Below are 13949 nucleotides of genomic sequence, written 5' to 3'. Positions count from 1 at the left end.
AAGTTTTCAGTTTGCTGTAAAATTCGATTTTAGTAGTTGAGAATTAACCCATTGTTTGCCCAACCATGTAAACCTTTGGAAACAAATACACTTGGTGCTTTAAACACTGTCCCTTATAACCACAGTCAAGGGAGTGCCCGCTATCCCCCGTTTCCTCGTGCAATCCTCTCACCATTAAACTAGAGGCAGACCACCGATTTTTAGTTGGCCGATAGTTGGGCCCGAATTCAATTTGTATGGAGAATCGTCCGATACCAAATTGGTGTAATGTGTGCACTGATTAACAGCCTGGTCCAACTATCGGCCAACTAAAAGTAGGTGGTCTACGCCTTAGGATTAAACTTGAGGCGTCGTACGACGAGGCTTTACAGCTCTATACCAATCCCCCACTGTATAGAAATCGAATCACATACTCCTTGATTTTGAGAGGATCACGGCACGAATACAAATGTGCTGGTGGTCGATCGATGGGGTGCCATTTGCAGTGGCCATAACGGAAAAAACGCCATCTTACACATTTTATGTCAAAAATTTCTTGCGCATCTGCCGCAAGGGGTTCTTTTCATTTTTGCGAACTCGTGCCAAAGTCAATAAGCATAAGTTGCCGTGTTTTTGAGTAGGTTTTGTTATTTTACGACTCGCTTTTGAAGAATGGGGGGTTAGTTAGACCCACCTTTGGCTGTAAACGTGTTTAGATTCGTTTTCTTCTCCGACTAGAGCCCTCATACCGTAAGTTTTCTTAGTGTGGTGGTTTTGTGGACTCGATTTGTCACCCAGTATGTGCTGTCGCTTAAGGTGACTATAGACTGGAGTATTTACTTGTAATGTAACAGAACCACGCAGGCCACTACCAACCGGGCAGCATGGAAAGCATTGGGGGAGGCCTATGTTCAGCAGTGGACATCCTATGGCTGAGATGATGATGATGATGATGATGACGATGATGAACAGAACAACGAACCGCTTCTATGAAATTTTCTAGTGACAGTGTCACCCTTTATGACTCAAACGTACATTTGCATTGTTGTATTGTTTGCGCCGCATTTAATTAATCATATTTATTTTTATCAACTTATTTTATACCTACCTAACCTAGCAACAACTTTAAGTAACAAAAAAAATCTAGACTTATTTAGGTACCTGTGTGTAATTGCGGTCAAATACCTGCCCACTTGTACCTACATAAAAAACGCTCCATGCCTCGGTCAAGCTCGACGTTTAATATTAAATAGAGCCTCACCAGAGGTGGGCATTTTATAGACACCGGACCCCAATAAACTTGGTTCCCTCCAGAAGAACCCACTAAAACAGCTTTTTCACAAGTTTAGTGTGATTAAATTAATTATTCATACGCAGACCTGAATGAAGCAGCAGGCTGTCAGTAAAAACTTCTGCCTGGCACAAAGGTAAAGGTCAGAAATATTACAACTCTTAAGATTTGTTATAAAATTTGGCTTTGTCTGACATTTGCTTGTTTTGTAGAAAGAGCGACTCACAGTGCGCATTGACCATTGACGCACAGAGTGACACACGAACTGATCACAGAGCTCTATTCAACGCTGTGCGTTCAATTTTCTGCTTCACTTAAGCAAGCGTCGTTTGTGAATACGGGCGATAATATAGTACCTATAGCTGAGTACGATCATAGATACTCGCGTGGTATGGGGAACCTATAATCTAAAATAAATTATCTTGGAAAAAAAATCTTTTACAAAACAAATCACAATTTTATTCGATAATATTTTTATGTTTTCGATCAGCTTCTGCCCCTCTTCACCAATGGAAGTAGTCGATGTGAGCGCAGGAGTTGACATCCCCGCAGTGGTCCCTCTCCACCAGGTCTGGGCAGTGGCGACCGTCTCCCCTTTTCTCCCTGAGCACTCGTCGGGATCGGTACTTGTTGCCGAACCCGCAGGTAGCGGAACAAGGGGACCACTCCCCCCACTCGGAGACCAGGCAGTCGTCGGCTGGTGGAAAAAAAACCCATTGATGACAACCTAAACCGTGATATAAGTGTTGGTCTCGAAGCGCTGGTAGGCAAAAAGATTATGAGACATGTAAAGGCTCCATAAGAGCAAAACTAAGCTCTTTTATTATTTATTTTTTTCTTTAAATATTTGACGATTTGCAAGCATTAATACTCTATACAAATAAAAAAAAATACTATCACTTCGTTAATATAAAGTAGGTAGGTACTACGACAATGTCGACAATAACGTCCTTAAACATTTTGAGGCTATGCCCTCAGGGGTCTCAATTCGCAAAAGCAAAACGAATCATTAGGTAGGTAAGTAATGGATAACTCCATGTTTTTAATAATTTATATTAGTAGCTTAAATGCTAGCTGAATATTGTCTCGATGTGGAATAGGTAGGAATTATGGAACTTTAAAAAACTATTTTTAATTTAATAGTGTACGACGTGTGAAGAAGGGGAAGATGAATTTAGCAACTAACGTTGTATCCTATTAACTGCGTGGTGAAGTCTTGACCTGAAGTGCCTAGGCAGATATTTATTCAGACCTAGCTTCTGGCCTCTTGCGACAGCCAAAACCACGTCATCCATGCTTCTTAGGTCATCGTCAAACTCTCTCTCGGTTGTTGACCTGGAAACAGAAATATAAGGATTTGTCATGGATTGTCTGTCACACTGGACGCGTGTTGCAATCCACCAGTAGGCCTAGGATGTGCGCCGCGATAAGCGGCTATCACGCCATTTTATCGATTTTGTCCACACATTTTGGCGTCGATAAAGTAGGTATATCCCAGCCCGGCTGGAAACAGAAATATAAGGATTTGCCACACTGGACTAGAAGTTAACGCAGTCCGCATCACGTACTAACGACAAACAAATGACTTCATAATACGTTTTGTTTTCAGGAAAAATCTAAGTAGGTATGTAGAATGACTACATAGTACCTATAAAACAAAGTCACTTCGCTGTGTCTGTCCCTATGTATGTCTATCTTTAAAACTACGCAACGGATTTTGATGCGTTTTTTTATTAGATAGAGTGATTCACGAGGAAGGTTTTTAAGTATTTTAGACCTGTGTGAAGCAGGGGCGGGTCGTCTTTAATAAACAAAAGTGAATCCATTAACCAGCAACTTGACTATGAAGAAAATATTTTATTAATAAACCAAGTCGCCCCTTAATTTTGTCAAAACGCTAAAAGCAGTCATAAAATGAATATAAAAGTATTTTATTAGCTTCTTATGGTAATGTTGATGGAAAAGTAATAGCAACTGTGTGAAAGTACCTATAAATCTTAATGTTGCTGAGTGCTGCACACGGTCTGCATCTAGGCTATATATTAGGAAAGTCTCGCAGTCTGTTTTGCAGGTATTTTTAGTGGGATAATTATTTATTCGGTGGAGTTTTCTATTTTCACAAGTATTTTTATCGAGTCTGCTGATACATTTATGTGTTCTTTTTTTAGAGCTTATTTACATGTCTATTTACTTTTTAGTTATTTTAGTGTTCCTGCGCAGTCTCCCCAGATCTTTCCAACTTCTTGTGATCTTGTAAAAGAATTGACTATATTTCTTTTTGTTCTTCTTTCTTTTAACTAAATAAAGAGAAGCGCAGGGTAAGATATCCAAGAAGTTGTTTTATTTATTATTTAAATAAAAAAAATACTCTACTTACTTGATGCTAGGCGGTTTAGTGACCACTACCACGTTGTTCTCGGGCTGGTTAGGTATAGGTGTGCCGAATGGTTCCTCCTCCAATTCCATCAGATGCTCCACGTAGTTTTTTGTACTGATGTCTTCAATGTCTGAATCATCATTCACAACTTCTTCAAGGACACCTTTATATTCGTCTTTACGGTTCAATTTGGCTAATATATCTTTTCTGACTAGCTCGTTANCTAGCTCGTTGACTTTCTCAGTGGAGTAGATATATTTCTGTGGATAGAGTTTTTAAGATTACGTATTTTTCAAGCCACGTACGTAAGGCTTCAACCACACCAACGCGTGCAAATCGCCATCGCCGGCGCGATCAAAGGCCAATGACAGGTCGCGCGACCCATGACAGTTCATACGACCTGTCATTTCCCTACGATCGCGTCGTGATCGCGCCGGCAAGGCAATGGCGATCTGCACGCGTTGGTGTGGTTGAAGCATAACTGTTAATTATTTATTTGGTAATAATAAATTACTCTCTATTCCTCTACAGCGAGGCGTAAGACAGGGAGATGTTATATCTCCGAAACTCTTTACCGCGGCATTGGAAGACGCTTTCAAACTCCTGGAATGGAAAGGATACGGCATAAACGTTAACGGCGAGTACATACCTTCAAGTAAAGTACCTTCGGTTTGCCGACGATATCGTGGTCATGGCAGAATCGCTGGAGGACCTTGGCACCATGCTCGAAGACCTTAATTGAGTTTCCCAACAGGTAGGCCTTCGGATGAACATGGACAAAACGAAGCTTATGTCGAACGTCCATGTTGCGCCCTACCCGGTTTTGGTTGGGAGCTCGATTCTTGAGATTGTTGACAAGTATGTCTATCTCGGACAAACGATCCAGCTAGGATCGTCGGTCCACCTAGTAGGAGGCCTGCCCACGCTACGTTTTCCAGCCCGTGGTCGCCACTCGAGAACTTTCCTGCCCCAACGGCCATCGTCTCTACGAGCTATGTGCCCCGCCCACTGCCACTTGATTTTAGCATTCTGCGAGCTATGTCGGTTACTTTGGTTCTCCTACGGATCTCCTCATTCATTGAAGCATAACTGTTAATTATTATTTGGTAATAATAAATTATTAAGTTTTTTTTAAATCTAATATCAACGCGGGCGATGCTTTAAAATATTGTTATTATAACTTACTCTCGTAAACTCGGCCTTAGCGATCACAGGCAGTTCCCTCCAGTTCGGGTAGTAGAAACCTGCAGCCGGGTGGTTTGGCACCCTGGGCCCGTGCTTCGTGACCGGTTCTGGTGGGACAGTCTCCCAACGAGGAGCAGTGAAGGTCAGGCCACTTGCTGCTCCCCCGTCTAAGGGCTCGAGCTGTGAAGAAGCACAAATATACCACCATATTTGGGTGTTAAAGTAAAGACTTGGTGAATGTGAATAGAAATCCAATGTAGATTAATCAAAGTATTGTGAAAAAGTCTAATGAGTGAGGAATTGAGGATTGCGATTGATTAAAAACACTGACTTGCAGTGGTTTGCGTAATTAAAATCTATAGTGAAAGTGTGATAAAAAATAGTTGGGGAATTGATAACAGATTTTTTCGCCAAAGTTAGTCTTATAGCTGTCTCTACTTATATCAGCACATGGTGCTGAAGTGATTTCAAACTTAATCATCATCATTATCATCATCTCAGCCATAGGACGTCCACTGCTGAACATAGGCCTCCCCCAATGCTTTCCATGTTGCCCGGTTGGTAGCGGCCTGCGTACTTCATCAAACTTAATAGAAGCGAAAAATAAATCTGTCCACTTTGCTGATAAGAGACGCAATTAAACACCATTTACATGTAGACAAAGTAGCATCCATAATAATCGATTTCGCGATTATTCAGTAAAAATAATTAACAAAAGAAAGATGTAGCGAAGCGATCACGAAATCGAAACTGTCACGAATGTCACTTTGTCTAGATAACTTAACTGCACTCACATCCAACGTGATCTGATCCACCCAGGAAGAATCCACGCATAGGTCAAGGCTATCTACTCCGATGAACCAGTCGGGTGATGGTATCATGTGGCATATTAATGAAACCTGAAAACGTTAGAAAATGTGTTGCTATAATACGAGTATCTTACGTTTGTATTCACAAACATTACTATGAGGTCTCACAGTGCGCGTGGACGCACAGGGTCACACACGAAATAATCAAAGAGCTCTATTCAACGCTGTGTGTTCGATTTGCTGCTTCACTTAAGCAAGCATCGTTTGTGAATACGGGCGTTAGAATTTCATGTATTCATGCACGATACATTATTCGAAATGTAAGGTCAATCAAGCTCTGGAAAAGGGGACTATTGCCTGTTTTCACCATCAATCCCTAATTTTTAAGTGACCCCTATGGTATGGTAACACATAACAGGAATTTTGTTTTCATAGGGATCACTTAAAAATTAGGGATTGTTGGTGAAAACGGGCATAATCCAATATTAATTCCAGTAGTAGATAATTGAAAGTCTTGTAGTGAGTTTTTAGATTTGTTCTTAAATTATTTGTAGCTAGATTATTAAATTTTAGGATTTAATTAGGGTAGGTAGATCATAGAACATTAATAGTAGGCTTTCTTTTATATTAATAGTGGGCTAATTTGTATAGTTGTTGAAGGAGTGAAGTAGTTATTCTAATCATTAGATGCTAAGAGTTATTGGACGTACAGTTATAATAACTGTCGTCAACACTTATTAATTTCCATTAGGTACCTATAGATTGCAATCATTATATGAAACCCTTCTAAAGTGTCATAGACGATATCAGTTAGTTCATGCTTTTAGTAATAAAAAAAGCGTTTTTATTATATTTTATTCTTATTTCACGGAGTAGACTTTCTTTAGATCAAAAAGGCGGTAGCAGATTTTCATACGTACTAAACTGTGCCTTCCATCCACCAGGACAATGCCCTGTGTCTCCCCGGTTCCTTTCCCCACAGCTGGGGCTGTGAACTGGTCATATACCCTCGGTTCTTCTTCTCCTCCCTGCACCAATGCGTCGATCTTCCCAAACTGGGTAAAGCTTCTTACGGGAGATGATGCCACTTCATCCACATGGTATAGGGCATAAGAACTGTTGTGCGATTGACCTGGAAAGAAGAGAGAAAAAATATTTAACCCCTCAAACTCTAAGCGGTAAACAATTGAAGTGTTGAGTGGACAAAGGTCTTAACAAACAAAATGAGTTATGAGTGTTTGAAAATGTTAATCAGCTCATACCACATTTGAATCCTGAAATGTATGAAAGCTTGTCAGATAACACCTTTGATAACGTTTGACACGTAACAAAATTGCGTGTTTTGAGCTCATTAGGTACTCGATTTTATCATCACTTAAAACCTATGTTCATGCAAAAAAGTCGATTCTTCAGTTTTGTCAGATAACACCTTTGTCCACTTACCCCTTCAATTGATTTTTATTGTAGATTCACGGGTACTTGGAGGGAGCCGAGCTAAATGCTTGGCTAATAAGTAAAGAATAAAAATACAGTTTCATGTAAACACATCAGTCCAACACCTCATGACTATTGATGGCTTCCAATTCAGCAGACTGCAAAGAGCTAGTGGCATGGGTCTCCTCAGTAGTATTCCAGGACAGTTGAGAAATCATGACCACTGAGGGCAATTGAGTCACTGGACTCCACCCTGCACATGACAAAAAACAGTGCAAACGGACACAGGAGTGGATTATTGTAGAGTTCCCTATAGATTGCCGCTGGGACCACGAATATAAGAGAAAAAAAAACAGATTCATGTTTTTATTTTTAATACCTTGTTTGTACCACATGAAGCAATAAAGATATTATAATATCTTTATTGCTTCATGTGGTACTTCTATTCATTTACCTAACTAGCCGTGCCTGCCACTTATGATGTGAGTGTGAGTGTGATAAGTACCTACGCGTGATAATATTAGTATTTCCCGTTTTTGCAACATTTTTCGTTACTGCTCCGCCCCTATTGGCTGTAGAGTGATGTTACCTAAAGCCTTCATGGATAAATGGGCTATCCAACACAAAAATATTTTTTCAAATTGGACAACTAACTCCTCAGCTTTATAATACTAGTAGGTAGTTTAAGTTACTAAACTATTACTAAATTGACAAAAACTTACTTAATTCATTATTTTTTTGAACCAACTGTCAACCAAGCGTAATTTTACACCGTTATCATTAGCAGTACAAAGTAAACTCAAATAGTGTTGTTAATCTTGCAGAATCACCCACTACGCTTTACCTTAGCTTTTATCGAAGCATTTTATAGGCCATTTGCTCGAACTCTGAGTGAGATATGTAAATAGACCCGTCCCCCTCGTGTGCGTTTCATTCTAATTACCAAGGGAAGCCATTCTGTTTAATGAAGACGAAAAATCGTATATCAGCCTCCTGAATGACAGTTTCAATTTATAAAAGTACTAGCTTTCCGCCCGCGGCTTCGCCCGCGTGGTATTTTTCGGTTTTTCATGACACTTAGCAATAATGTGGCTTTCTATTAGAGTAGTAGATTCCGAGATTACCCCTTACAATTTAACTAATATACAAACACACAAACTTTACCTCTTTATAATTTTAGTATAGATTAATTAGAACAGACGGTTTTAGTGCCTTTTTCTTACACATTCGTTTGCATACCAGGTTGCAAGTAATGTACGTTGTACGTACAGCACCACTACATATGCAGTGACGTGCGATTGAATGTATTCTGTTAATTTGAATGTAGGTACTCATTATCCACTGCAGTATCAGTACTCAACGTTCGAATCATCTTTAGCACTACGAAAGCAATGTAAACTGTTTACACATAATAATTANTCTAACGTTAACTGAATGGCACATTGCAATGTGTTCTGGTTTTGGGCATATTGTTGCGACACTGGCCCCGCCCCCTTTTTCACATCTCCCTTTAGTTTTTGTGATCTGTGAGTTATACGCATGCCACAGATTAACGGGCGAAACCGGGATATGCAGCTAGTTAACTATTTAGGTATGAATTAACTCATTCGCGTCCGACGTCCCTCAGTGAAAGTTCAATGATCCCGCTATTTTTGGGACATGATGACTTTAGGACGACTTCAAAAAAAATTTTCAGTGAAAATGTGATAATTTTTACGTAACCCTGACCTGGCATATTTTGTAACAAGACTCAATTTATTTACTTAGAGGGAAATGATACATATTTGAATAGGCTCTTAATTTCTTATACTTAATGAAAAACTTTTGTGTTGGAGGCTATTTGACATCACCTTACAGCTAATAGGGGCGGAGCAGTAAAGAAAAATGTTCCAAAAACGGGAAATATTATTCAAACTATTTTCACGCGTACGAAGTCGCGGGCACAGCTAGTATTTGTATAAAGATAAACCTAAGTTTATTTTACAGTAAAACACTTAACAAAGCGCCTCGCTGGCATTTTAAATACTTAAGCTATCTAAAAGTTGAGCGTTGGCAACATTTTACCGGTTAATAGTTGAGTGATAAAAATTCATGGCTATGGAAATTCTCCGCCATCTTATTTTTCAGGTCAGAGATGCATAAGCTTTTGTGCTTACTTTAGATAGGTACTGTAATGTAAAGCTAACTTTTGCCCGCGGTTTTGCACGCGTGAACTCTGGTCTGTCAAAAGATTTAATTTACACGAGTATTACCTACTTAACTATAGCGTTTTAAATACGCTTGTTCAACGAGTAACACGAGTGACACTGTTACACGTTGGGAAAAATCCCACCCAGTTACAGGGGTAATAGTTCACACTGGCATAGGCATTAGGCACACTAGTTCACACATTTAGTAGAGTACTAGGCACCTTTAATATCAGGATATAAGAGATTTAGTTATAAAGAAACGATGTACAAAATACATTAAAAATAAAAATACATAAGTAATCTACAGCTTTGAGCTTACTCTAAGAAAATACAGATTATAGTGTGACCAACGAGTAACAGTGTGACTTGATGGGATTTTTTTCCCAACGTGTAACAGTGTTACTAGTTTCGGTGTGACTCGTTGGGAACAAAACACTGTAAACACCTATTTATTATTTATTAAATGTGCCGACGAAGGTCACGGGAAGCATCTGGATGCGGGCAGCGTAGGAATCGAAATCCTTGGGAGATACTTTTGGTAGAACGGACGCCCGGACGTTTGAGTTTGCATATTGGCAGACTATGCTAAACGATTGATTGAAAAACTTCTGTAAGACAAAAAACGCCCATCGAATGATGATACAGAGGCTAATATCCGTCGACAAGCCCACACTTGCGAGCCAAAACGAATTAAACCCGCCAATTCGCATCGAAAGAAAATACCGTATTGTGGGCGGCGATCCGGCCGTGACCAGAAAACGAAGTTGTCTCCATTATATTATGAAAGCCGCCGATATTGAATTATCTCGAGCAGGATATAAATCTTGGGCTCAATGCTATTTGAAAGGCATTTTGTCCTTTTTCGGACGCAAAAAATCCTTTTGTCTGTTTTCAATCAAAAAGAGGGCGGTGGTAGGGCTGACGATTTTCGTAATTTGATTATAAAATTGGCGAGTTGTTTAAATTTTTGCTGCGGTTTCGGGAAATGCTTTGTTTTCGAAGGATTCTGACGTACCTAATATTCAGGTTGTATAGAACTAGTGATTTAATTGTAATACTGTGTTACAGGGAAAGTGTGTTTTAAAATTTTTATAATTTTACTTATCAAGTCTGTCTGAGCTGAAAATACATAAAACGTTACTTCATGTTTTATAACACATTTTTGATTATTTCCTGGTAATTTTCACTAATCATAACTTTTTATGAATTTTAACTGATTGGTAACATTTTAAATCAGGCGAAACCACTTTTGGCTGATTGTTTGCAGTCAAAAGTGGTTTTGACTAACTGGTAAAATCAGTAAAAAGTTACATTAACCAAAAATGCAAAAAACAGTCTTTTGAAATGAAAGTGGTTTAGACCGATTATAACTTTTGACGGTAACATCTTACTAGTAGATAGGGGGTTTAAGTTTGACAACCCTGCTCTGAAACACTATCAGAGTCAGCCGTCGAACATCAAATAGATCCGCCTCAGGAAGTAAGTTGTGTGTTACACACAAACAAAATGTTTTATCCAATGACATTTTATCCAATCCCCTCCCAATGGGCATGCACAGGAATGTCAACAATCGATTACTCCAATATTAATGGATATCAAAACTAGTTTTATTAAGACTGAAAATTTCACGCATCATTCTTCCGTCACTTTTCAGTCTTTTATGATGCCTTTAACATTTTATGAACGCCAAAAACTCGATTAAATCTCAGTTAGAGATTAGTATTAAATTAAATTCAACCAATCAAAGCCTTCATCAAACTTTCAATCATCTTTGAGTTGAGGTTCTTAACTTAGTTAACTATAGAATTTCTACATTAAAGACTTTTAAATTTAATAGGTACGTTAATAAAATGTATCAATTGGTTTCAATATTGCAATTCGGCAACATTCCCACGATGGCTTTTGTTTTTCTAACAAAAGCGTTCCTGAACAAACATTAGAACAATAAAATCACTCAGGAGTCCCTAAAAAGAACGGCACGATTGGTGAACGAATAATGTAGATGTATGGCGTTTCTTCTCAGCACTTGCTAAATGTTGATCTCGAAGCGCTGGTAGGGCAAAAAGACATGTAAAGGCTGCTTAAGAGCAAAACTTAAAAGTTTTTTTTAAATCTTTTATTGTTATTTTTTATTTTAATATTTGACGATTTGTTAGCACAATTTTTAATAGTCCATGCAAATAAAGTAATTTTCACTTTGACTTTGTAACCATTGAGAAAATAAAGACAAATGTTTATGCTCATACATTTTGTCACCAGTGGTGAAATAGCACACAGTCTTTCTTTTTTTGCTCTAGATTATAACTATTAAATTAAAAATACTTAACATGACGAGAAAAAGACAAACAAAACAAGATGAAGAAATTACCTCAAATCGCCATTGGCGTAGCAAAAATTATAATTTTAAAGAATAAAGCATAAAAAATGTGCACTCGTTCGTAAGAAACATGTAATTGTAAATCAAGAAATATTACAAGAGTCATGAAAAATTGCTTTGATGCTTTTCTCTTTCGCAGTGCGTGATAGCATCGCCTGTCACCGAGACAAATAAATGCCTCTTATCTCAAGTGAAGCCGCGGGGCATCGCTAACTGTTTCAGATAAAAGAACTTTTTCTTTCAGCTTCCATTTTCCTGCTTCCACCCATTGTCACCAAAGTCTTTGGTGTTTGGTGTAATTGCGTAAATAAAAGTTAGGTGACAACTTTCAAGTAAATACTTAGCTTGAAGACAGGTGTTTTTTTCAGAACTATAGTCTATCCAATANTGCACCCAATTTTTCTTCATATCTTTATTCATAAAAATGACAATTATGATTTAAATTTAAAGACAGTAAAATTTAAAATTCATGTCAAGGGTGTACAACCTAAGTCGTAGTCATTATCATCAGTGTTCTTCAGTGGTTTTTTCCTCTCGCTAGAGGGCGGTGGGCATCTCTTCTAGAGCAACGGTGCTATGAATACCCAAAAAATTACCGGTGATTGATTTCCGATGTTTGATTATTTAAGAATGAAATGTTTTTTGGTTTTTAATAGTGAACATTTAGAAAAACGTATAACTTGACTTAAATATGTTAAAAAATTAGTTAGAAAAAAAATTTGTTAAATATGTTAAGAAATTAGTTTTAATTTAATATGACATTTGTCGATATGTCCCAACACTAACATTTTTGTAACTCGAGATAACCTTGTAGAGACGTCGTTAATACTCTAGCTTGATTTTTATAATTTCGAATTACTACTTATTGGTGTAATTTAACGCTGCATTTACACGAAATTAACATTTTTATTGGAAGCACTGTCGTCGAAAATATTGTTTGTAGGTCAGACGTGAATTATTTCTTGTCCGCCAATATTTAGCTCTCATTGATCGCTACTACAAAGTTATGTCGTTACTTTTGATGGCAGATGTCATTCTAATCAAGCTATATTGGATAGACTATAGGTACGAGTATGTAGCTTCTAACCACGAAGGTTCATTTGAGGGAAGTATTTTTCTCTTTGCTAGTAACTATCAGCTGGTACGATAAATACTCGTGCTTTCAAATATTTTGTTAGTAGAGTGATAATTAGTATTACTCATTAATTTTATTGATTTCACTGAGGCCTCCCTTTATTACTATTGAATAAAATAAATAAATAATTATTATTATGCAAATGTTTTATAGATCCTGGAAAAAATCAGATTCTGGAAAAAGTTAAATTTAATTCTATTAATTATTCGATTCCTGTATAGGTAAATAAAAAAGATTTGATTTTATGAATGTTTACCTGAGTAATCTCTGGTTATTGTGAAAATTATACGATTATGTTAAATGACTATAACTTTTCAAATACTTTGAGTAGGTACTTACCGAAGGCAATAGACCACTGAGCCTTAGGCCGGTTAGTCGGGTAGTCTTTAGGAAACCGTTCCTCACTCCACAGCATCTTCAGCTTCACCTCGTAGATCGCCAGTTCATCACCATCACAGCCTAGCACACAAAACACACCCCACCACAAAAACAAAATGGCGGCCACTCGATGCCGCGCTGCCATCGCGGGCGGACGTCTGTTTTAAACTAATTGTGCAAATTCAATTTCGCCGTCACAGGAATGTTGATTTAATTTTGTCGGGTTTCCGCGTGCGTGCAGTTGCTTCGGTGAGATGTGGTGGACTTTTCTATTTTGGAATCCCGCTGCTCTCTGGACGGAAATAAACATGGTGACGATACGAACTCGCGCGACCGGCCACTTCGCGTTTGTTTGTAATTGCATGCTGGTATTTATTTTATTTTGTTTGTGTTCGCAGTTTTTAAATGGGACGCACGAGATTAGGAATCTAGGGGGTTGAACTTGATGGGAATCAATTCGTTTTACTGGTTATCATGACCATACATGGTTCAATCGAGAATTTAGTTTCAGTCAACATAGTGGTTACTAGTTGTCGTACTCTTGTAGCTTAATATAACTTAGTAAAATTAAATTACCGACGACATCTTAGAGGTAGCAGGAAGGCGATGGACGCAGGCCGCTACCAACCGGGCAGCATGGAAAGTATTGGGGGAGGTCTAATTTCAGCAGTGGACGTCCTATGACTGAGATGATGATGATGATGAAAATTAAATTTTACAAGCTTTTGTTGTTTTCCGCGTAAGTTTCTATAAAAACGAACTAAATAAATAAAGCCTATGTGCTAGTCTGATGTA

General features: G+C 38.2%; 1 protein-coding gene across 1 annotated transcript; it reads right to left on the bottom strand.

The window, feature by feature from the left end:
- Positions 1-1742: 1742 nt before the first annotated feature.
- On the bottom strand, positions 1743-13426 carry LOC114358016 (uncharacterized). Its single transcript, XM_028311873.1, has 7 exons — positions 13116-13426; positions 6562-6773; positions 5627-5731; positions 4833-5012; positions 3648-3907; positions 2457-2605; positions 1743-1967 (listed from the first exon to the last, which is right to left on the bottom strand). The coding sequence occupies exons 1-7, from the start codon at positions 13297-13299 to the stop codon at positions 1774-1776; spliced, it is 1284 nt and encodes a 427-aa protein (XP_028167674.1). The 5' UTR covers positions 13300-13426; the 3' UTR covers positions 1743-1773.
- Positions 13427-13949: the final 523 nt, after the last annotated feature.

The sequence above is a fragment of the Ostrinia furnacalis genome, unplaced genomic scaffold (genome assembly GCF_004193835.3).
Source record: "Ostrinia furnacalis isolate ACB-3 unplaced genomic scaffold, ASM419383v2 OfSCF3581, whole genome shotgun sequence".
In the NCBI taxonomy this organism is placed as follows: domain Eukaryota; kingdom Metazoa; phylum Arthropoda; class Insecta; order Lepidoptera; family Crambidae; genus Ostrinia; species Ostrinia furnacalis.
The sequence above is the reverse complement of the archived record's forward strand: the minus strand, read 5'-3'. Positions and strand labels throughout refer to the sequence as shown.